The 23668-nt window shown below is 49.2% G+C and overlaps 1 protein-coding gene across 3 annotated transcripts in view; it reads left to right on the forward strand.

Moving 5' to 3' along the window:
- Nucleotides 1–13818, forward strand: part of LOC149350271 (uncharacterized) — a 54366-nt gene extending 40548 nt beyond the window's left edge. For all 3 annotated transcript variants that reach the window (XM_089579268.1, XM_089579267.1, XM_089579266.1), the window contains exons 2-4: nucleotides 5032–5555; nucleotides 7414–7727; nucleotides 10689–13818. In XM_089579268.1, coding sequence (XP_089435394.1) covers nucleotides 5076–5555; nucleotides 7414–7727; nucleotides 10689–11100 — 1206 coding nt within the window. In that variant the 5' untranslated portion in view covers nucleotides 5032–5075 and the 3' untranslated portion in view covers nucleotides 11101–13818. The remainder of the gene's footprint in view (nucleotides 1–5031; nucleotides 5556–7413; nucleotides 7728–10688) is intronic.
- The last annotated feature ends 9850 nt before the right edge of the window (nucleotides 13819–23668 follow it).

Consider the following 23668-nt stretch of genomic DNA (forward strand, 5'->3'; position numbering starts at 1 on the left):
ACCTCCCGTGTTTCTGGCGGGCAGCCTCACCCCATGTTTGAAATAAAGAACGAACGAGGACGCTGCTAGACCCGCTAATTGTAGCCCTCGGCCGAATGTACCCCACTCCTCCTCCTCCTACGTTTCCTGGGATGCATGTCGGCTGCGACTCGGTGGAAGAAATGGTCGCTAATGGTTATTGGTTTTCCTGGTGCAAATCTGTTCCATAAGGAAAACAAGCGTCAGCCTTGTTAAGGACGAAGACCAGAACAGTAAAAAAGTAAAAAAAAGAGACTAATGGGCTATATCGGCCGTGCAGAAGCCAAGGAAGAATTCAACTCAAGGCCGTTTCGATATAATTAAATGCGAATGCTTCCAGAGATATTCGGCCCATGTATAATCCCGGTAACGTTTTATGAGCCGAGTATGAACGAGCTCCGCGGTCTAATTCCGTTGAAGCACCGACCACACGAGGGGAGGGGAGAGTCATTCGAAAACTCAGCAAGCGGTAATAACTCTTGATGGGGCCTAACATTTGCCAAGCACGTTGCCCACTGCACCGTGCAATATCTCTCACTGGCAGTTTCCGAATCCGAAAGCCATGGCTGTCCATTTGCGCTTCGTGGGGTCTGCAGTTGCATATAACACTTTTTCCCTCCACTTTTCGAAAGAGCTAGCCAGAATGGCCAAGATTTGGCGCGCGCTTGATTGCGCGAAAACTCAATACGCGCGCTTCTCCATTCAGCGCCTACTTCAGCATTGGGCGTGAAACGTAGACCATGTGTTCAAAAGAGAAAGAGAGAGAGTGGGAAAAGGGGCAGCTATTCCAAGGTCCCGCCGACCGTCACGGGGAGGATATCCTTTTAGCCAGAACGCTTCGCTTCTGACGTCTGACAGCTGAATGGTCGGGAGCAACCTTGCGTTCTCGGGCTCAGCGCGACGCTCCAAGCGCTCGTACAGAGAGGCAAGTAGAGTGTGCGCATCGCACTAACGCGCTGTTTCAGCGTGCAGCCACGAGGGTCGCGCCACGCCGCGATAGACTATACAGTTGCTGCATAAGTCCCTAGAGTTGCGCGTAGGCCTGCCGTTTTGCCGCAGAAAGCATCCAAGATATGCGGCAAAGCCGCAGAGTGAGACAAGCTTTCCCAGTCTTATACTCGGTATAATGATATAAATCAGCTGTGTCCACGCTAAAATATGGGGAATAGGATTGCCGAAGGCAATCTTTCGATGATTTCCCCGTCCCAGTTGCATCGGATAGCGTCTCCTGCAAACGCGAAGTGCGGCTTCGCCGCATAACTTGGATGCGTTCTGCTGCAGCTTGGCAGATCTACGGGCAACTGTAGGTACTTATACAGTAACTCTACGAGAGACTAAAGGCTGGTTCACATTAAAGCGACTGAGCGAATTGAGCGATTGACCGGAGCGTCGCGGCGAAAAATTTGCACGTCGCTCTGGACGCTCGAGCAGCCGTGAGGGCTCGAATGAGGCTTTTGCGCCTCGGCGGCAGAAATCGCGAGCGTCTTCACTTGCGTGTGAAACAGGCCTAACGAGAGAACACGCTAGATTCCTGCGAAATCCTCAAACGCAGTTTCGGCTCACAATTGTTATGCGTGCTCAGGATTGACTGTACCATGTGAGATTTCGGTTGTATGCCCTTTTTTTCCTTTTTATTTCGTTTTTTATGGCACCTTTTCTTTTTAATCAGCTTGTTCATAACCAATTTTTTACATTCCTATCAGCAAAGTTTTAATATTGAGTGAGTTAAACTTTGTGCCTATAGCTTCGGAAACTTTCGGTTTCTTTTTTTTTTTGCGTGGTAATAACAGTTGACAGAGGCTACGGCAACCAGTTTTTGCGCTGAATGGAATCAAGTACTACTTGTGGGTGACTGCATTTTTGCGCCGGACCAACGGAGCAAGCTCGAATTAAGCCGGTGTCTCCGTGTAGTGAGGTACGCTGCACACTGCAAGAGAGTAAACTTGCCAAGACAGTGTTCTCTTTCTGTTCAACATACTGACGGGATGAAAAGAAGAACAGCTTTCTTGCTGAGCACGGCCCGAAGGATGGGAAAAGATGCTGCAGGTGTGGCTGCAATCTCTAACTAGTAATTCGCAGGCGGCGAGCGAAGTCAATGGGTGACGTGCTCTGCAAGGTAACCGTTTGAAAACGGGATCCTGCAACCGAACCAGCTTTCGTAACGTTCGGGCGCGCGTTATCCTGCCTGACTGAATGCCGAGCATTTCAGAGCTCTCTGTCGGCATCTTTTCGGTTTGCTGCACGGCGACCCCCCCCCCCGAATTTTTCAAGTCACGCGCTGCGGGTAGATGTGTTTGGCGGATCGTGGCGCCGCGATGTCCCCTTGCACCGCCTTTTACTGTACGAGCCCTAGGTTTCTTTTTTTGCCTTCATTATTTTTTCGGATTATCATGCTACGCAGGGTACTCTGCGCCTTTTCTCCTGCTGTATTTGATTATTTAGGGACAAGAAATCAGGCTAGAACGCACCTGCCAGCAATAAATAGATCGGTCGTGACAACCGTGCGAATTATTCCCGTTCGGCGAAAAATAAGCGTGCTCAGAGGCAAGTGAGGTGTACAGGTTTTCAACTCCGATGTCCAGAGGCGTGCATGATCGTTAGTTTTGCTTTCGCCTTGACGTTCTATTTTACTGTCTTTCCGTCAGACATCTTTCTCCCGCATACTGCAGAACTGCATTGTAAAAGATACTGTTTCTGTCCAAAGGAACCTCAGCACAGGAGCATTATCTTCTGGTGGGAGCGGCACTGTTTTGTTTAGAAACGACATGGGCAGAATGGTTAAGCCTCTTTCTGTTCCACACTTGCAGTGTTAATCGAAATAGTTCGTCCTAAAGCTAAATATTCCAAGGTTTGAGAAATGCAACGTACGAATCGAATAGGTGTTAACTTGGCAAGTTGTTGGATTCGCATCCGAAACTTCAAACGCTTCATTTTATTTGGTTTATATACTGTTCGACCATACAAGGACGCCTTATGTAGACGCCCCTTGTGATCGCGTTCCTCCTTTCCTCCAGCAACGGCGTATTTTTCGTAAGTAACAGCTGCCTTATCATATCGAGAACATACCTCAATTTTTATTACTCTACATTAAACTTTTACGCTTCATTAACGTAACATGTCTAGTCAATCATCCCTGGAGATAATTAAGAAAGACAGAAAGAAAGAAAGAAAGGAAGAAGGAAAGAAAGAAAGAGAGAAAGAAAGAAAGAAAGAGAGAAGGAAAGGAAGAAAGAACGAAAGAAAGAAACAAAGAAAGAAACAAAGAAAGAAAGAAAGAAAGAAAGAAAGAAAGAAAGAAAGAAAGAAAGAAAGAAAGAAAGAAAGAAAGAAAGAAAGAAAGAAAGAAAGAAAGAAAGAAAGAAAGAAAGAACGGAGGAACTGCTATATAGTTCGCTTTAATCTGGAGAGTTTTGTCACCTCCAATCTTGAAATTAGGCCTTTAGCCCTCCCACTCTCTCTCCCACCTTACCTTTTATTTTTATTTTCCCAACTAGTCTGACTGACTGCGTGCTTGCTTTAAGTATAGGTATAGGTATTATGGCTGCAGCAAAAGAGAACGAATATGGGCGTTTGTTTTGTTTCTAGGCGAAAACCCCTTTTAAGCATAAAGCCTGTTTCGCATGCAAGCGAAAATGGTAGTGAATCCTGCCGTCGCGGTGGAAAAACCTGTTTTGAGTCGTCGCTGCGATGATCTGCGGGTTCCAAGTTTGAAATTTTCGCTGCGACGCGCCGCTCAATCGCTTGCATGTGAATCGGCCATAACGCGCGCTTTAGTTATGTTGCGTTATTCTTCTCTTCCCTTTAGTTGAGGATACATGCTGCGAATTGCCAATAGAAGACTAAGACATTCGAAGTGTTTTCTTTCTCCGCAGGAGGTAAAGGTCAGTCACCGCGTTTTCACCCAAAGAAATAGAAATAATCGCGGCGGATTCGGCAGCAAGGCATGTCTGCGTGCGGCATACTGAAACAGTCAGTATTCGTCCTGAAGCAAATGTGTTCGAATGCCCAGCACGATTTGGAACTCTCGATTCTCGATTTAGGCAGTCGCATTTATGCAGAGTTGAGTACAGGATTGCGGTTATTGCCATAATTCAGAGATTTTGAAACCTGCTCTGCTCGGCGTACCACGCACGATAAAGACGAACAGATTTCACCTATGCTCGTAAATGTGTTTGAACTCTTCACTTCATTGCAGAAACGGACTTTGATAGGCTATTTATCGAAGCAAGGTTAAAGCGCCGGCCGTCCGAGATGCAGGAGTCCTGCGGGGCGATAACTCTCTGCGAAAGCTAACCCCAAAGATAAACATCTTAAAATTTATGTGCCCTTACTGGTGCGCTGGCAGGTGAGGGAATAGTCTTCAATTTTGCTGTTGATATGTTGTATGCGCCCGACCATTTTCCCACCAGTTTCTTATATTTCTGCGACGTTGGGACAACGAATGACCAAATACTGGAAGTTCATAGCTTTTATACAAAGTTTTTTTTTTTTTCGTTTGGGCATTAAAGGATTATGAAAAACTGGTGGAGTTCAGTGATCGGAGTATTACAAAAAATTTTTCGCTTGAAAGCATGACTAACATTAAAACTCTGTACTAGCTACAAATAAATGTTACTGCAACTGCGTACATATTGGTACGCCTTTAAAGTTAAAAGTTACTTTTAGGTACCTACAGATCACATATATAATCCGGTTACGAGATTTTGGAACTCGTGCGACGAAATTCACCACACTGTGACTTGACAGATGAAGTATAGGATAAGCAGTCTCATAAAATGTATTTATTTGACGGTTACGGTGGCGACAGCATTCCGAGAGTTCATTAGCCGCCGTCACGTAAACTTCAAGCTTAATGCGATGCTAATTCATGCAACTGTGCACTCGCTGCACTCTTTCACATCGGGCGGCAGAGGGCAAGACACTAACGCATTTGCGATGAATATAAAAATTCCGCTCACGGCCGCGCAATTGCACAGGTGTGGCTGACGCGGTCGTTGCGCTTGCTATTCCCAGCACTGGCGCGCGGTGAGTGGGAGGGCCTGAGCCGACCAGCGAGCATGGACGCGGGCCACCGGTCGCTGCCACCGTCGCGCCGCGAGAAGAAGCGGCCGGCCGAGGGCCCGCTGTCGGCGTTGACCGGGGGCGCGCCGGAGTGGCTGGACGTGATCCCTTGCGGGCAGCTAGGCGCCGTCAGGGACGTCTTCAAGGCTGCCGCCGCAGCAGCCGCCGCGGACGACAAGTCAGCCGTGCCGTCCTGTTACGAATCGTGCGACTCGACCAGCCTCTCGAGCTTCGACAACGGCTCCGAGGGCGGAGCCAAGGAGCCGCGCTCCAAGGACGCCTTCGCGGGCCGTTACTCGTTCAAGTCCAGGGCCGACGATCGCACCGACGGCGGCTGCCAGATCACGCGCCTGTGCATGAACCGGGACGGCTCGGTCCGCTCCACGGGCTTCGTGCCCAGGGTGACCGACGCCGGCGAAGAGGAGCCGCCCGAGATCCTCGTCACTGCAGACGTGAGCCGGTGCTCCGACGACGAGGTGAGGGCCAGTCGCGGCGCTATGCGCTGCGTTGATCGGTGCTTTGCAGAAACGGGTGGGAGATGGCAGCCGCCTTGGCAGTACATTTCGCCATTGCCGCTCGTTTCGCATTCATTAGGTCCACTGCGTGAGCGCCTGATCCCGACTCTGAATCGTCGACCCATGAGAAATGTAAGGGGCACATCGGACACGTAACTCTTACGTGTGCACTAAGTATCTTGCGTGAATCCACTTCCAGCGTAGTTTCAGCCACAAGTCCCTTACTATTGCTCATTTTTTGGATTACTGTAAGCGCGACATATGTTCGTGCGGCTAACCTAGGTTTCTGTGTCGCGCAGGAAGAGCCCTGATGAAAACTAGCAATACCACGTATTCTAAGCCATTCAGCTGTTCCATGAGCTAGGGAGCGTAATTTTTTTCCTGATTTTAGCGGCGAGACATCTAGGCCACTGCGCTGAAAGTTGGGTTACACGTGGAGGAACCAAAATAGTAAAATTTGAGATCGAAGCTTTCAGCTGCCGTAACTCTGGTACTTTCGGAGGTGAAACACAGAGAATGACTACTGTTAAATATCAGGATTTTAGTAGAGCGCAACTGAACTACAACATAACTAAAATGTACTCTTTATCGCCCTGTATCGTAATGGCTCAGAGACTACAACCATTTCATGGAATTTCTCTCAGGCTAGAAACTGTACACCGACTTAAGGAATGCGTCTAAAATAAATATAACAATTATTACAGGTTTGGAATCAGGCCTCCCCATTCTGTCATTTTCATATCTACGGCACACCAGAATTATTTATCACTGGTATCACACGGGCCCTCTGCTGGACGCTCTCTTCATTGAACATGTCGGGGTGTGTGCATGTCTGTAAAGAACATCACAGCTGCGTGAAATGGGTCTTTACCACATGAACTATTCAGTGTCACCTAACTGAGGCTCGTCTGCAGATGCCCACACTTTGAGAGCTCAGATGAATATCGATGACTCCTACAGGGACACCACTGAGACTTCCCGCTAAGCGTTTACCTTCTAAATCTTGGCAAAGATGCGCGCGCTCCGTGTCAACGCTTGTAAGACGTGTTGGCTTCTTCTTGCTGCAAGGGTGAAGCTGTCGATTGCTCATCATTGCAACACCTTAACTGCTTGACTACCATATGCGCCGCTGCCGGATTTAATGTACAAGGAAAGGAATTAGCTTAAATGTAGAGACGTCCGTATGCAGGTTTCTTTCGCCGTTATACTCCTGTTTTTTCTCATTTTGTTGTTCACTGCGGGAATCGTTGAATTAATGCTTTAATGGTCGTCCACGAACCCTTCGCTTCTGGTGCGACCATACCGCGAGACCTCTACGCACACTGCAAATCACATGACAGCCGCTATCAGCCAGTAACAGGGGACGCAGAGAAGCCAGAGAGCCCGCGCCCACTTTCCCCTTGGAAAGGACCCATTCATGTTGCAAGACGATTTCGATCTTGCGAGCGCATGTCAGGAAATGGACGACCACGCGAGAGAACGACGACAAAAGAAAAGTGACCAATACCATTTCGAATATCCAGCATAGCCTTTTTTTTTCCTTGTCCGAGCCTTCCGTCGGCCTTGGCTTGGACGCCACGGAGAGTGAGGAGAGCGAGAAAGAGGGGAGGCGTGGTTACGCAATGGCCCCCGCGCTTCGCGCGTAATTTCCGTAGGAGTCGTCCGGAGCAGCGCTGGTTGCAGCTCGCAGTCCATCACCGGCGTCCACGCGAGCAATGGGTGGCCCGTACTTTATGAAGCCGGCTTAATCGCCGGCCACGCGAGCTTCCTTCCTCCGGCTGATCCCTGGGCAAACAAACAAAAAAAAAATCCCTCGCAGAACGGCAGTGGCTGCGCCATCGGCCGCGGCTCCCCGTACGCGTCGCTGCCGAGGGACTTCCTGCGGGTTCCCAGGAGCCGCAAGGGCCGCCTGGTGCTCTCGGGCCCCAAGAAGGCCGGCCGAAAGAAGGGTTCCGAGGTGTTCGAGGTGCGCCGCGTGCCCTCGGACTCGGCGGACTCTGGCATCTACACGAGCTTCGGCAAGGAGATCCGCAGCTACAACCTGCCCCAGGACCCCGCGACTCCCGCCGGCCGCAACATGCCGACCCCGGAGCCAGAAGTGGCCGAAAGCTCGCTGGCAACAGTGGCCACTCCGTGAGTAAAGCGACGCACCCTGTTCTTGCATAATTTGTTTGCAACGTTGTTATCTTTTTTTTTTTTAAAAAGAAAACAACATTGCTGCCTATCTCCGCACCTCGATTAAGTGCTGGCATGAAATGCTTTGCAGGACCGGCGTCCACGTCCTAGAGCTGATCATGACGATGCCTTTAGCTGCTCTCTTCGAATAAGTCTCGACCAAGTGTTTAGGGCGGCGTTCGCCCACTTTTCTGCTTCAGCCAATTCAGACGCGTTCAGCCGTTTCTCGCATTTGCGTACACGGCCGATCATGGAACGCGTATAACATGAAACGATATGAAGGACGACTCATGAAGATTAACTAGATTTATCTGCTTCCACTTTTTGTCAGTGCAGTTGGCGCCACTACCTGTTCATTCGCGCAGTGACTCAGAATGCCGTTGGGGCAGGGCCACCGGCCATAATTTCGGCCACTCGCTTTGGGTCAGTGCCGTTCTCACATTGCAGTGGTGGCTGTGTTCAGTGCATGAGCTGTTTTGTAGATAACCGCCGTGCATAAAGTTTAACAACTGTGCATAAACACGTTCAATAACTAAAAAAAAACAGTGTCAGTGTGGCGAGGGGTTCAAAAGCCGCAGTCAACCGCGCTTCTAGCTTTCCCCATAGGCGTGATTTCGAGTCCTGCTAGTACAGTCTTTTTCTTTTTTTCTTTTTCGGAAGGTTGGGGGGTTATATGAAAGCACTACGGACGGAAATTCGTGTCTTATTCAAAGCTGGAAATTGCACCCTCGGTTCCGACTTCAGTTTCAGCGTCAACTTAGCCTCGGTTTTAGGTAATATGTTTTACTGAATCTGCCGAGAATGGGAGCTGAAAGCAGTTCATGGTTGAAAATCCTGAGTGCCATGCAAGGTCTTGTAATGTACTTGGTAAGTCTTTTGGTTGCTTGTTAGCGGCTGGTGATGTTTTTGTGCGTAGCAGCTCTCGGTAGCGTCACAACCACTAGAACGCAAAGGAAGAACAGTTTGCAGGAAAACATTGGCCGCAGTGTCCATGCGTTGCGTTTTCCCCTGAACGACTTCCTTCCCAGATCACCGTGCCACCAAATAGTACGCATTAAGCGAATTGCCCCCCCCCCCCCCCCCTCGCTATTGATGAGGGCGCCCTTTTTGACACATGACTCACGCGAAGATGTAATCATTTTTTTCCGCGCGACTGAACAGCCTGTCCTTCGTGCGAAGTCGAAAACACGCCTTATGAAATATCGTAACAAAAAAAAAAAAATGAGGATGTAATCACAGGAATCCATGCAGTGCTTTTGCCGCCAATTTTCGGTCTTACTCAACCGACTGTCTGGATGCGTAAGCACCTCCGCAGCATTTTATGCTACTACATACATCGTGGGCACAGATATCGCGAAAAAAGACAAAAAGAACATGAAGAAAACGGTATGAGGTTATTGGCAATATACCAAGATTGAAGGGCGCGCTTCAAAATGTAACTGGCAAGCAGTCTTTGAGAGGAGTAGGTGGTTGCGCAGCTTGTATGAACTTCGTAATATGCGGGGAAAAAAGATGGGTCATTTAAAAATTCTTTCTTCTGAGCTGCCGTAGTAAAAATGGCTGATCACATCCCTCCAAGTTTGACAGCTATATGGCTATAGCTACACCGAGTTCATATCAGTGTCCAAGTCACAACTACTCCTTTATTATTGGCGTAGCAGCTAGGGCTAATTGGTGACGCATATTTTGTGAACAACCCGGTGAGACGACGTGCGTGAAATGCAGGACAAGCAGTGAATAACAAGTGCAACTGCATCATGCACGCAGCTGTACTCTATGCGTGGATGATGAAGGTGCTTCACACATTCAGCTGGCGGCCAAGTTAGGCGTTGCTTAAACATGTAGTATGGACGGGGTCTTAAAATGAAAGGCTTGAGAGCAGCGTATGAAGGTATGTGTATAAATGTATGTTTATGTGCGTGTGTGTGCATTCGTGTGTACATTTCACAAGGTGAAGGACGTAAGTTCATGCCACTTTTGTTTGCCTTTAGCAATTATTCTGGGTGTTAAAGTGCAAAATCTTCACAGCACTTCTTTTTATTTATTTGCTTTTTCAATCTGAGCCCCCCCCCCCCCCCCCTTTTTTTTTTTCAGCAGAGTAAAATATATTGTTACAGAGGGAAAATGGTAAGAAAATTAAGCGTTTTCAGATATATTTACAGTTTAGAAAGTCAGCGGATGCATCCATGAGTGTCAGCATGAGTACATTCTTATAGTGTCAGCAGTGAACACAAGTTGTTATTATCCGCGCAGAAGTCGAAGTGTTGTTTGTGAAGGTTCATCCCGTCTTGAACTTGGACAGTGTGCACACATTCACCAGTAATACACCCTCTCGCTCAATAGTGATACTAGCCATAATATACCCGGGATTGGGTGAGGGAACTCGGAGTGTAAGTACTATACTTGGCACATTAAGCTATAAATGCAGAGGTAGCAACTATATTTTTTGCGTGTTTAAAAAAAACATGTGCTTGTGATGGCCACAGGGCGGCGAATCATTCGCATACAATCGAATCTCGGTAATGCAGAGGGGACCGAAAATATGTTCGAATCTTTCGGAGATCTAGTTAGCTAGAGCCCAATCGGGCTCCACTTAATTCCGGGACCAAAGCGTCAATTCGAACAAATTGGAAGGTCGAATTCTCCCATGAGCTATATTTCATTTTCGTTCTTGTTTTTATCTTTCGCGAAACCACCTGTTAAGATATTCGACATATCTGTTAACCTATACACAAGTAACGCGCAGCAGTTTAAATCATGTTAAGCTGCTCATTGATGCTAGGTGATATCTTTTAACAAACTGAAGAGGCGTAGCAGTTGTGTACGCAATGATCCACACCCCCGGACCAGGCTTTTACCCCCCCCCCCCCCCCCCACCCAAGTGACGCCCCTGTATTGCCTACTCCTATTCTTCTTCAGCGCCGCCACGACGACCGAGGCGCCGTCCGACGAGGCCGCGGTCGGCTCGGCCCAAGTGGAGATGGAGCGGCGCCGACGCCAGCGCAACACCGAGCTGGCCACCATCTTCATCTTCATACCCGTGCTCATCGCCTGGGTGCTGATCGTGCCATTGGTGTTGTTTTCCTACTCCTTCGAGAATCCGTACAGCAAGCACTTCGAAGTGGCGCTGTGGATATGCATCCCGCTGTCCACGATCGTGCTCAGCGCCACCTGCCTCGTGAGCAACGTCTACTGGTACTACGACCGGGAGGCAGGCCGCTGGCGATACCTCATCCACTGCGGGAAGGGGCCCGCGGGCTTCTACTGGGGGGATGTGCTCACCGAGCCCGGAAACGGCAAGCAGCAGACCGGAGGCGTCGAAGTGGTCTAGTGGATCAAGCTGCCGATGAGCCAACCTCACGGATCCGTCCTGAAGGACTCGTTTCCTGTCGGAGCAGTCCCTGCACAGCGGGACAGTTGGAAACTGCCCCGTGCTGGTGCGAGTCGCCTGGGCAGGATCCTCTGATCGACCGGCTGTTGGCGGGGAGCAGACGGAACAAGTATTAACCTCACAGATGCTCGAGCGCTGACTTCCAGCTAAATGTTATTAACACGTGCGCGCACACTATGTGCGTATGAATAGTGATGGTGCCGATGATGACAATGGCGCGTACACAAAGGCAAAAAAGAACACGATAACCTTTGGCTCACGTCTCTAGAATATGACGTTTAGTCGCAAATGAGCGCTCGTGGGTCGGTCTTATTTGTATCTGTACAATCTATTCTGCATTGTAAAGTTAAATACAACATAACCGAAAGTTGGGCGAGTTGGTGCGTAAACACAGTGGAACCACAGCGGGTGACTTGCAGACGCGGACGCTATGAAAGGCGCTCGTCCGTCTTCCACATCGTCTGTGCCTGTAAGTCGCCCTGTGGTTGCATAATGCTGTAAAAGTTCTCCGTGAAGTTTACCAACTGACCCAGATTCACGCATACTGTCGGAAAAGCGCTTACTTTTGCGTGCCACTCGCTGCCTTGAGTGGCCCATTTGAGAGTTGCATATCGAAGGCGAGTTGTGTGCCGAGGCGATTATCGTCGCTGCGTTGCCGTAAAGTCGCTTTGAGAATCACCAGCCCTGGCTGCTCCTTCGCGCGTGAGTGTGAGCAGAACAGATACATTCTGCCGACTGCGGTTTTCACTCAGCCATATCAGAAACGAACGCAAGGAACAATCAGCATCATTGCATGCTATACGTATACGTGCTATCACTGTTGAGATGCAAGATACATTACGATTAACCGTCAACAGAACATCTGATAAAAGCCAACGATCAAACAAATGGTTTCTTGTGATTCTCGAAATGTTTGAAAGTATTTGTCCTCGCGCTGCGATGGTTGACAGTCCGGAGTTAACCATCCCACCGTCGTAGAGTTGACCATCTGATCAACTCCACGACGCCTATTGAGTGCGAATGCTGTGAAAATTCTGCGTCTCGCTCTAAATGATAATTCGAATCTTTCTTGTCCGATGGGCTTCACGAACTGGGGCTACCGATAGACATTCCAAACGCCTGATGAGGTGAAGCGCAATAGGTGGCGTTTCAGGTGGTACTTTAAAGGAACAACGCTGGCTTTGAAGGCTTTGCGCAGCTGAATATTGCCTAAACTTGGGCAAATAACACCACACTTAAAGCTGAAATGAAACCCCAAAGCGAAATAGGAAATTAGCAAGGTGGTGGACCGAAACTAATTAATCGTTCTTTGCTACAGCGGTGCAGCTCCAATCCATACTTAAAGACAATAACGCTGTGTGCAGGGCTGCACTGCGAAAGTCTTGCTATTTTCGTCTTATCACGTCATTACGCGATTGCCGAAGGATACCTATCACACATCGACCACTGCAGTGATAATACGTGTAATTCATAGTCATTTTCCCGGATTCGAAATCCAAGTAGAGACACACAAAAGAATGTATTAGGCGCAGATATACTGCAGCCAAGGTTGAAGTACAAAGAAAATTTATTGCGGATTGAAAAAGCCACACCACGCGTTTAAATAAACGTGCGTTGTGTGCGTTTTTTTCAAACACAATTTGTTCTTTGGAAATTTCGAAGGTGTCGAGAGCAGCTACGCCTTACGCTGCTTCCTCGACTGAATGTAGAACTACAACATATATATTTACTCAGGGTGCCATTTGAAACTTTTTATCCAGAGCAGTGACCAGAGCATGCGCGCGCGACGAAATCTTGATGCGCATCACCAACTGTAGCCCACAATGATGGACGCTCGGCGCTGTATGTAGCCCACAACAACGCTTTGCGTTGCAAAGCGAAGTTCGTGCTTATTTTGATGCGCATGCAGACTTCAGCGCGCATCCGTATTGTTTCTGATTCCGCGATGTGGTGTTCTGTTTATTTTTGTTTGTTTTGTGTAGTATTATTGCGCCATTCTTTCAGCCACAGTACCATGTCCTACGTATAGACTTAGCGAAGGCATGATGGACTACGTGCACTCGCGAGCTGGCTTGTCTTTGTGCCCCAACCAATACTGTCTGCGCGCAAAGGCTTGTGGCGTTTCAAAGCGGTCGTCGGAGACCGTGGCAAACGGTTACGCTCAACGGAGTCGCATCGAGCGTAGTCTGGCAGCTGGTGTCATGTCTGATGAAGTGCATCTTTGTGTGTGATTTATTCTGTATGTGTGAGCGTTCTTGAGGTATCACGCGTTGTATGTTATCTGCATATCCATGTACAAGCATGCAGTGTGTATGCGAGAGCTGCGTTACAGGAAGTGAATCAGGTGTACTTCTTTTTGTATCGATCTTGTCATGTGCATCTCAGTTTGCAAGTGGATTCTTGTACAAGTGCCGTTTGGGAGACAGTTACCGGGCCCTTTCTTCGTGCCACTCCAGGACGCTATGTACTCAATAAAATATCAGAGAAGGGCTCTTGTACAGCGTGGTGCCTTGATCTTCCAAACGCGTGATTCTACTGCGTCAAAATTCTTGTGCGATATTTTTGTACTTTTCGTACCTGTGTGTATTCCGCCGATGAGCATCGTTACCCGGCCAGTTTTGTTTCCTTCATGAATGAAATAAAGAAAAATGACTACGATGTCTGTCCTGTGCATCTGGCTGGAAGTCCTGCGCGTCGTCCCCAGGTTTCGATTATGCCAGTTCCAAACGTGCAACCGATCAGGTAGGGCATGCCTGCTTCACCAAGGATGTGCATATGCTGTACCAGCTGGTGGTACCCAATGCATTTTGAAAGTTATTCCTCGGGAGGTAGCGGAATTCTTCATCATATTCAAACTCTGCCAAAGCTCCCCCACTGTCGACGCGCATGTTACCAGCCTCTTGTAAAGCACCCATGAAGTGATGCACAGTCATAATTATAAGTAACCACTGAAAGCATGCCTGGTTTCAGCTGGCTCCAGGCCGTGTTGCTGGTCTTCTGCTGAGCTTCAGACGCTACAAATCCCCAAGTTTCAAAGAGGGCAGTTCTGGCCACTGTCTGGAACTTCCGAACACTTCACGAACGGTAAATCAGAGCCTCACATTGGCTTCTGGTCAAGCACGCAGCTGAATTTTTATTTTTTTCCAAGGCCGTACAGCCTTTGTCAAAAATATACAGCCGGAGGTGTTTGCTTCCAAGCCGTGTAGCGGGGCTGTTAAGCACATTTGACAGTTGCTAAGCTTGGGAGGGTTGAGGACTAAGTTTCTCCCGCCTCAAGAGCAGACTCCTTGGGCTGTATACTTTTGAAAAAGACTACCTGACGGGCAACGTTCCCACTGCCCAGCGGGCAGAGAATCTCTCATGATCCATAGAATCCACGAAGCTTTTTCATGAGCTGAAGCTCAAGAATGACTGAAAGATGGTCAGAAAAGTTGGCGCGGAGCACGTTTTGATGATACGCGTAAATACATTCATCATTTTTCAGATTCATGAAAGCGGAGAAAAGGAGGATTCGGGGCAGGTATCGGCGTCGCAGTACAACCGGCGTAGCCGCAAATATGTTCTTTTTGCCCCTCCCACGTTTCTCGCTCACCTTTGCAACTGTGCCGTTGCTCTACGCCGCTCTGTACGCGACCCTGGCAGCCTTGTGTACCCGTACGCGTCAGCTCAGAGTTTACCATACCCCCGTCGTACCAACCTGTCTTTACACAAGATATGCGAGTGGCGTTATCTTCCGCAGACCTACCAAGGGGGTTTATTCCCGCGACTCAATTCATCTTCCCAAGAATTACATGGCAGATAGCTCTGCATGACTCTCCTGTCGACTGGGGAGGACCGTAAGCACATCCAAGCCCACCGGTGCACTAAAAGACGGAACCGAGGCACCGGCTGCCATGGTTAAAAAACAGACCAAAAACAAGCAAACGGTTATTTCGCAGTAGAAAACTAATCACACACGTAGTGTTGAATACTGCAGCCCCCCTTAGAAAGCTTCGGCGCTAGTTTTGCAGCCTATTGTCAAATCCCACCAGATTTTTTAGAAACGAGAACCTTTTCTACTATCATTTCTCACCTTTAATTAGCGTTTCCGCAGTGTGCGAAAAAAACAGGCAATATTCGATTTGGTTAGCCTAGCAGTGCGATTCGAGGAACAAGCGGGTATTATATGGGATGTCGTAAAGCTTAGCGAGGTTAAGAGGACCGATGAAGAATATACAGTGTTGAGGGCATTTAAGTATTATATGCTATCGTGGTTTAGCGAAACGGCGTGAGCTAGGTGTGGGATTCCTGATAAATAATGATATAGCTAGTGACGTAGAGGAATTACGCAGCCTTAAACAGAGGGTGGCAGCTATCCTAATAAAACTTAATGAGAGGAACAAAATGAAGGATGTCCAGGCCTACGCACCTATATATCCTGTCATGATGACGAGACAGCCGAAAGGTTCTACGAAGACGTAGAAGCAGCAATAAGCAGAGCACAAACGCAGTTCGGAGTTGATCACACTTATCCATAGTGGTAAGACAGGCGCTCTGAATTGCGCGAGCGACGCCTGGCGGCAGTCGCAGGGTTCGAGGTCACGTGGTCAAAACCGCCACGAGCGTGGGTGCTGCAGCCTTCGCGGCCTACCGAGATACAGGCCTTCGTGATTTGCGGGTCGGAAGTGTTGGCTCTGTATCACTGAGTGGAGCACTGCGAACTACGCTGCGAGCAGTATGGCGGCAGCGTGACGGGTTTCTGGCTCAGCTGGGAGTGCTATTTCAATGATAAAGAGCCAGTGCTCGCAACCCGCAAATGAAACAGGCCTGTGTCCCGGTTGGCCACGAATTCCACAATTTTTATGCTCGTGGCGCTATCTGCCAATCGATCTCAAACCCGGTGACATGCCGCCAGGCGTCGCAGGCGCAGTTCTCAGCGTCCGCCAAACCAGTGTGATCGACTCTACACGATCCTGATGGGCGACTTTAAATCCAAGGTAGGCTAGAACTAGAAGCGGGCCGGCAACCAGGCTGTGGGGTCTACGTCATCAGTTTTAGTAATAGCAGGGGGGAGGAGGAATTATTATCCAACGAACGTGCCGAGTCTCAACCGCAGAGGACGGCATGGTTGAACAGCACGCGAGCGACATGTTTCACAGCGGCGTTATCCAGCTGTCGCACTGCCTACTGGCGTCTCTGGTTGTTATAATGAAAAATTACTGCCGAGTCGGAGTACCCGGGTTCGAACCCGACCGCGGCGGCCGCGTTTCGATGGAGGCGAAACGCAAAAGGCGCCCGTGGGCTGTGAGATGCCAGTGCACGATAAAGATCCCCAGGTGGTAGAAATTATCCGGAGCCCTTCACTGCAGCACCTCTTTCTTCCTTTCTTCTTTCACTCCCTCCTTTATCCCTTCCTTACGGCGCGGTTCGGGTGTCCACCGAGATACGTGAGGCAGTTACTGAGTCATTCCCTTTCCTCAAAATCAATTTTCATTTTCATTTTCATCGGCTAATCTGTTGCTTAACACGAACCTTTCAGCGAAAATCTGTCCCCGCGGTGGCGTTCCCGCTGCTGTTCGACGCCTGAATAGCGGCCGTGGCTTCCAAGAGCCGGCCGGGACCCGCTGCCTTCTTTGCACGGAAGGAATTACTAACGAATGACAGTGATCCTACTAAATTCAGTGCGTTGGGTTTAAACGACGATCAAGAGTCTTTATTACATCGACGGAGAGCGGCTGAAACGCAATACTATCATTAGATCTAGAGCAGCGATGACGCGGTAACCACGCTAATTTGTAGCCCAAGTGAGCAGGCGCACTTAGTGCAGTCAGCCGCTCTCGAGTCTCACCCCCCCCCCCCCCCCCCATCCTCCTGGCAGCGGCGTCGGCGAGTCGACCGCAAATGGGCGGCAGCAGCAGCCGCGGAGAAACGCGCGGTGTTTCTTGTTTCTTCTGCGCGCCGAGGCTGCCTCTTCCACCCGAATTCGCCCTTTCAGGGGTGCTGGGCAGGGGAAGAAGGGGAAGTGCACCGAAACGAAGGCATGAAGACATGCGAGTCTCCCGCGGGGGGAGGACGGGGATCGCGCGGGGTGGCGGGTAGGGTTGCTCGAAACGTAGATACGGAGGCACGCCGGCCTGGCCTATGTCTCGACTGCAACTAATTTATGGTGAAAGCCTCTGTCGGGATGCCGGTTACTGCGAGGTCCGTCCCCTCTCTTTCGTACTTGGTAGTTCAGCGCGCCGGTGAGAGCGACAGCTGAGGGGGGGGGGGGGGGGGGGGGATATTTTCATTTCGAGATATACCCAGGTAGAGTTTGACAGCGACATGTATATATGCATAGATACAGAGCACTATTTTTAGTTTTCCAGACATGCTCCTCCTTCGACTAACACTCCTCCTCTCTTGGCCGCCGTTCCAGGCGCGCGTCGCCACGGCCGCTCTTCCATTTCTCGGTCGGCGCGTTTCGCAGCAGCCGCTGTAGATGGCGCGTGCCATACTCCTCCACCCTCTACCTGCTCTCTCCCCTCCTTCAACTGTAACCACTCTTCGGGTGGTTGTCGTGGTAGCCAGCCCTCGGTTGTGGTTCTCTTCGCTCTCGCCATACTCTCTCCTCCTTCCGAGGCAGTTTTTTTTTCCTCCATGTTCCTCGGTTACCAGCCGGGGGGTTACGCATTCCTACTGTCTCGCAATGTACGCCCTCCTCGTACCACGGGTAACCACCTTCTGATTCCGCATTTCTCCGCTTTCGTCACACTCGTTTACTTCCACGGTTACCACCCTCTGGTTAAGCACAACTACGACGAGGAACCCAGGGAACGGGCGTTTGGCAGCTGTCGCTGCAAAAAGACAGCTCCATCCGAGTCTGCGTGCCAAGAAAATCAATGGGAATGCATTTGATGATAGTAAGAACGTTAACAAAAAAAAAATGCAATACTGCCGTCGGGTAATCTGCGGATTTATTGATTTTTATAGTGAAATCTTATATCATGTAAAAAACTGCGTTCATAAACGTTTCCCGCTCAGAAATACTTTTGTCCAGAATTTTTGCGTACGTTACGGAAACTCGAGAGAGACAAAAGACAAATTATTAATAAGCACGAAATATGTACGGAGTATTAACAACGACTTGCAATGAACAATCTTTCTGGCCGCCCCACGGACCCTCTCTTCGGCTACTCGAGCGTTCGGTCTGCCCACCTAGCTCCAGAAAAGTCGACCTCTGAAAAGCATAGCGGTGGCGGTTAAATATGAAAATATCCCCCACCACCTCCGCGCATAAAAGTAAAAGAGTTAAACTAGAGCTCCCTCTGCCATCAGTTTGGAGTTTTCCAATTCGTCAAAGGTGATGTCAGGGTTTCTCACTCTCCTCCGTACAGTGACCCGCGGATTGCGCAACATCGCGTATCACACGCTCAACCGTGCACAAAGACCGGCGGGGTGAACACGAACCTTCGGGATTCCAAACAGACCGGATGCCAGCCCGCAACACAAGAGCATCTGACACCTCTGCAGCGTTCAACGGCCCATGCGGTTGTTTAGTTCCTATGATGCCCGTGTCGTTCACTGTAAACACGCTAGAAGAAACGTCGCAGTAGAGCGAAAAATAAGGCCTGGGTTTCTGTCGAACTCGCGGGCAATCCCACAATAAACAATAAGACACACACACAAAAAAAAGAAAACGACACGTCGAACCTTACAGGCAGTATGATTTTAATGGCATGCCGCTGGGCCTCTGCATGCTCTTGCCCCTCCCTAGCGCATGATGGACAACGTCCTCAGGGGACTCAAGTGGCAGACCTGTCTCTGTTACCTCGACGATGTTGCTGTCTTTTCTCCATACCTCCCATCTCATCTTCAGCGTCTTGAGTCTGTTCTTCGATGCCTGACCGACGCTGGGCCCCTGCTCACTTTTAAGACGTGATGCTTCTGACTCCGGTAGCTCGCCATCCTCGGCTACATCGCCGCTGTAGATGGCGCTCTCGTGGATCCTGCGAAACTTTGCGCCGTTGAGGAATTTCCTGAACCGACTTCTGTGAAAAAAAAAACCTCGCAGACTCACGGGTCTCTGCTCGTACTTTCGCCACTTCGTCCGTCATTTTGCCACTATCTCTATACCCCATTTACGAAACTTATATCCAGGAGCCACAGCTTTCGGCCTGTGTGGAAGCTTTTGGCATGTGAAGATGGTTTTACGACGCCACGCCGCTTTACGCATACCCATCTACACTGAATCATTTTGACAGGCCCCGCACTGAAATACGCACGTATACTAATCCCGTCGGCCTCGGTACTATTACAGGCTTTCAGCATACTGGAGGCGTATTTGCGTGGACGTACACTGGTTTACAGGACATCTCCTGCGCACGCGCAGTGGCATGGGTGAGCCATACCATGCCGGGTGCGCGTGCGCAGCCGGCGTCTGGTAAACTGGTATACGTCTATATACACTAATACATCTCCGGTATGAAAAAAGTTTCTGTTCTCGTCGGACGAAAGCATAGTTTTGAGGAGTACTTTGCTGCGTATGAGAACTGCACACCGCTAAAAATTGAAGCCGTCTATTAGGTCATCGAGAATGACTGTTTTTCCGTGCTACGATCAGAAAAATTCACCTTTGTTCGTGCGAGTGCCCATTCGACGTTGTTACCAATCTCCACACACTCTGTTGCCTGTCTTTGAAAGATCAATTCGGTCGCCTAGCGTGTTGTGCTCTCCGCCTCCAAGAGTACCACATTCGCGTCGTCTACCTACCCGGCCCGATACATTCAGACGCCGACGCCCTCTTGAGTACCCCCCACCGTGTCAACCTGCACCTTCCTCACAGAATGGCTAGCAATATAACAAAATAGATGCGCATAATAGCTTTCCGTAAGATTTCTGCTGATGCTTTATTACGTTAATTATAATATTATTAAGCGTCTACAGAAATCCCATGTAAAGCTATGTAGCCGAGAGGTCGCTTTGACCGTCGCGGTTTTCCCAAAGCGTTGTTATCGCACGTTAAAACAGGGGCTCAGAGTGCGGCCGCTAGTGAGCGCAGATGGCGACCGTGGCTGCACCAATTAACACGGCTGTGAGCCATGGCAGCGCCCACTAAAGATGCGGAAGCAGATGTGGTATTTTCAGAGCACACGCTCATGCCGTAGAGATTTGTATTTTGGAGCGCCTTTTATTTGTAGCACGGCGTTTAATAATGCAGCTGCCGTCACAAAAAGGACGCTGTTCGGGATTTGTGGTTTATGCCGTGCTGCAAGTGGTTAAAAAGTTGATTAGTTCACTCAAATTGATAAAAGAGTTACTGAACGAACAAAAATAGCACTTGAAAATCCGCCAAAAAAATGTCTTTCATTATTTACACGAACCTACAAGGAGATGTTAGTGCACGGCAGTGGCGTTGACCCCCCCTCCCCTTGGAGAACAAAGTGCCACCAAAAGTGAGAGCTTAGTGCACACAGCACGACACGACTACGGCATGTGACATACAATGCAGCCACTATGTATACGTTTAAAGGGAAACGGAAGAAGACTTGCTTCCATTTTTGCTGTCAGTAAAAATTGATTCCACGGTTCTTTGCGCATATGTCGATGTTCGAACGACAGCCAAAGGGGCTTTTATTTTAAAGCGCTGAAAGAGAGCACACCAAAGAGAGAAGACGGGGCATGTGCTGGACACGTGGACATGGGACGGGAAGCGCATGTCCCCCCGGCGTCTCAAGTGCGCCATCTTTTAGTGACTTCATATAGCAATGCTTCAACTCTCTCAGCAACGTGCACTGGGATACCATATGTGTCACTCTGTAGGTGCCCAACTTTGAATATTACTTACGCTAAAGCTCTGGAATGTACACAAGGTCAGTGATCTACAGTTTATCGTTACGATCTCGGCTTTCTCTGCGTAGCACATGGAAGCCATTCATTGGTTCTTACTGGCTCAAGAGGCTATATTTCGGTGTAGTAATGTGCATATGTCTCTTTGAGCTTTAGTTTCATATCGTTTTTTGCATACGATTAGCTTCGCGTGAAGAAAAACAGCTCTTTAAAAACCGCTGAATATAAGCTGAATGCAATACAGTAATTGTTCGGTTTCAAAATACTCCTTAGAGGTCCACAAGCTTACAATGACCTTTTAACTTTATTTTACAGCGACTACCAGTAAAAAGCACTGAAAGAACCTACCGGACGACCATCACCATTACCGGACGACCTTCAAAGGCGCTGCGAGCTTTGGCGATGAAACTCGCTTCGTGCCCCCCACCTTCACTGCACAAAAGTAACGGCAAAGTAACGAGGCAGGTACGCAAGCCCCGCTCATGGGCCGTCGGGCGATCGGCTCACGAGTGGCTCAAGGGAGCGCGTGGGCTGTGGGGGATGCGCAAGGGCAGTCTACCCCTGCTCGGCACCTGTGTTGCGCGCTGACCGCCCTGAAAGCGGCCACTGTCCCTGTACGGCTAGCACTATGAGAAAAAAATTTTAAGCGCTTCTGCTTGCGGTGTAACGTGCAACTATTAAAAGCTTTAAAGATTCTCATACTATGCAAGAGGTAAAAAAAAACAACTCACAGGACAGCCGCCACTGCGTAACGCAAGATTCAGCGACAGCTGCTTGTGGTGGTGCATTTAATACTGATTATTCATTATTATCCGTCTTATTCTTTCGCAGAGTGCGCGTAACTTCACTGAGTTCGGACCTGTCAGCGTGTCGTGCTGCCATTGCGACCTCCCCTGACATCATGCTGACCAATCAGCGTGGCGTGTTACGTGAACGCCAGCGCCAGCGCAGCAGAACTACGAAACGCGCCCCTTAATATCTGTCGCGTTGAAACTTCTGCAGCCTCAACTGCCGACTCAGCTGTTACAGTAGTCGCGTACAAGGAGGCCAAGAGTGTCATACCATGGCCAGATTAGCTTAAAATACTCACTGGTGCTTGTCTATCAACTGTAAATAATGGCAACGACAACAGAATCTAAAGCCTTTTCAGCCGGACGTAGACGCCGGAACAATTAAGAACTGCTTGGCAGTGCCAGTGTTGCGTCACGGGAGCGATAATTACTATTCTAAGCCGCTTTCTGCACAGTGGGTATAGACTTAATTTGCACTCGTATGTGTGGAAGAGTGGCAGCACTCGGCACGGGTGTAATGTATAAAAGCTATGGTGTACTCTGACGAACAGTGCACGATTTCATCACCCGCCGCAGTGACTCAGGAGACTTGGCATGCACAAGGTCGCAGGATCGAACCCTGGCTGCGGCGGCTCCATTTCGATGGAGGCAAAGTACAAAAGACGCCCGTGTGCTGCACAATGTTAATGCACGATAAAGAATCCCGAGTGTGCGAAATTATACCAGAGTAGAGCACCCTTGCCCCCCCCCCCCCCCCCTCCACTCCACAGCACCACGTGCAACTGCGGAACGTTAAGGGGACAGTAAGGAAAACTCCATCGAAATATTTTTCTTATAATCTGGCCCATTCTGGGTATTTGAACGTTTTTTTTTTGTTTTGGAAGCAAAATACGAATTTTTGGCAGAGTAACTCGTGACGTCTACACCTAGAAGGAGTGCTTGCCGCCGTTTTGAAGTGAATGAACCCGCACCCAAATTCCGGTGTCGGCGCAAGCTCTTTACCGCGAAACCAATCACCGCGAAATCGGCTGGTGATTGCGGCATTAATATTTTTCTATTTTTTTTCTTTTCTAGCTTTTTAAAGCGTCTTTTTCGGTGAGATTGGTCTGTTTGTCGTCAGAATGTCGCAGCCTATCGATACGGGTCATCTTCAATTTGTCCCTAGTGTCCCTTTAAACTTACACACCCAAAAATGAACCACGAGGTTTCACCATTGCAGTGAAGAAAGAAAGGATAAACGCTATTGAGAAAGTGCCCTACTTCCGGGGTCACAGTGACGGAGCAACTTTTCCCACAGGCATGATAGATGTAGTGCCTTACATCCCTGCTTTGTAATCCAGGGGGCGGGTTTGAAACCCATCGTTTCTCTTCTCGCAAGCAACAACTGTTTGCAATCCTGGCGGATCACCGCATGACGTTTCGCCGCGTCTTTTTTTTTTTTTGCACGAACGAAACCGATGAACGCCAAAACAAGCAGTAAAACAGTGCTCAGCGGGCTCTTCGACGGCTCAGCATCTCGCTCTTTCAGAATTAAATAGTTTATCGGAACGGGTCACCCTACAGTGCGCAGTTCCCGCGTAAATTGGACGCAGGTTGTTGAGTTGACTATAGTTCATAGTTCTGAATTGCTTGCTTTGATCAAACACGCGGCTTTGTTCAAAGCAGGCTCACAGAACATTATTATATTAAAGGCACTGGTTGCAATATGTATGTACTGACATGCTGTGGATGCTCGACATGGAGCTGTATCGGAAGATATCATTAATGAACGGCTGAAGAAGTTTGCCGTGGCTCAGTTTCGGGGGCCCAAACTTGAGTAGGAATGGATGGGCCGTTTACCAAGTCCAGTGCATACCAGAACGCGAACTCGCCTTTGAAAGATTCAGGTGTGTGCCGCGGGTTTGCATTGC

This window comes from Amblyomma mixtum, chromosome 3, assembly GCF_055824585.1.
Source record: "Amblyomma mixtum isolate Tamu chromosome 3, ASM5582458v1, whole genome shotgun sequence".
NCBI classification, from domain to species: domain Eukaryota; kingdom Metazoa; phylum Arthropoda; class Arachnida; order Ixodida; family Ixodidae; genus Amblyomma; species Amblyomma mixtum.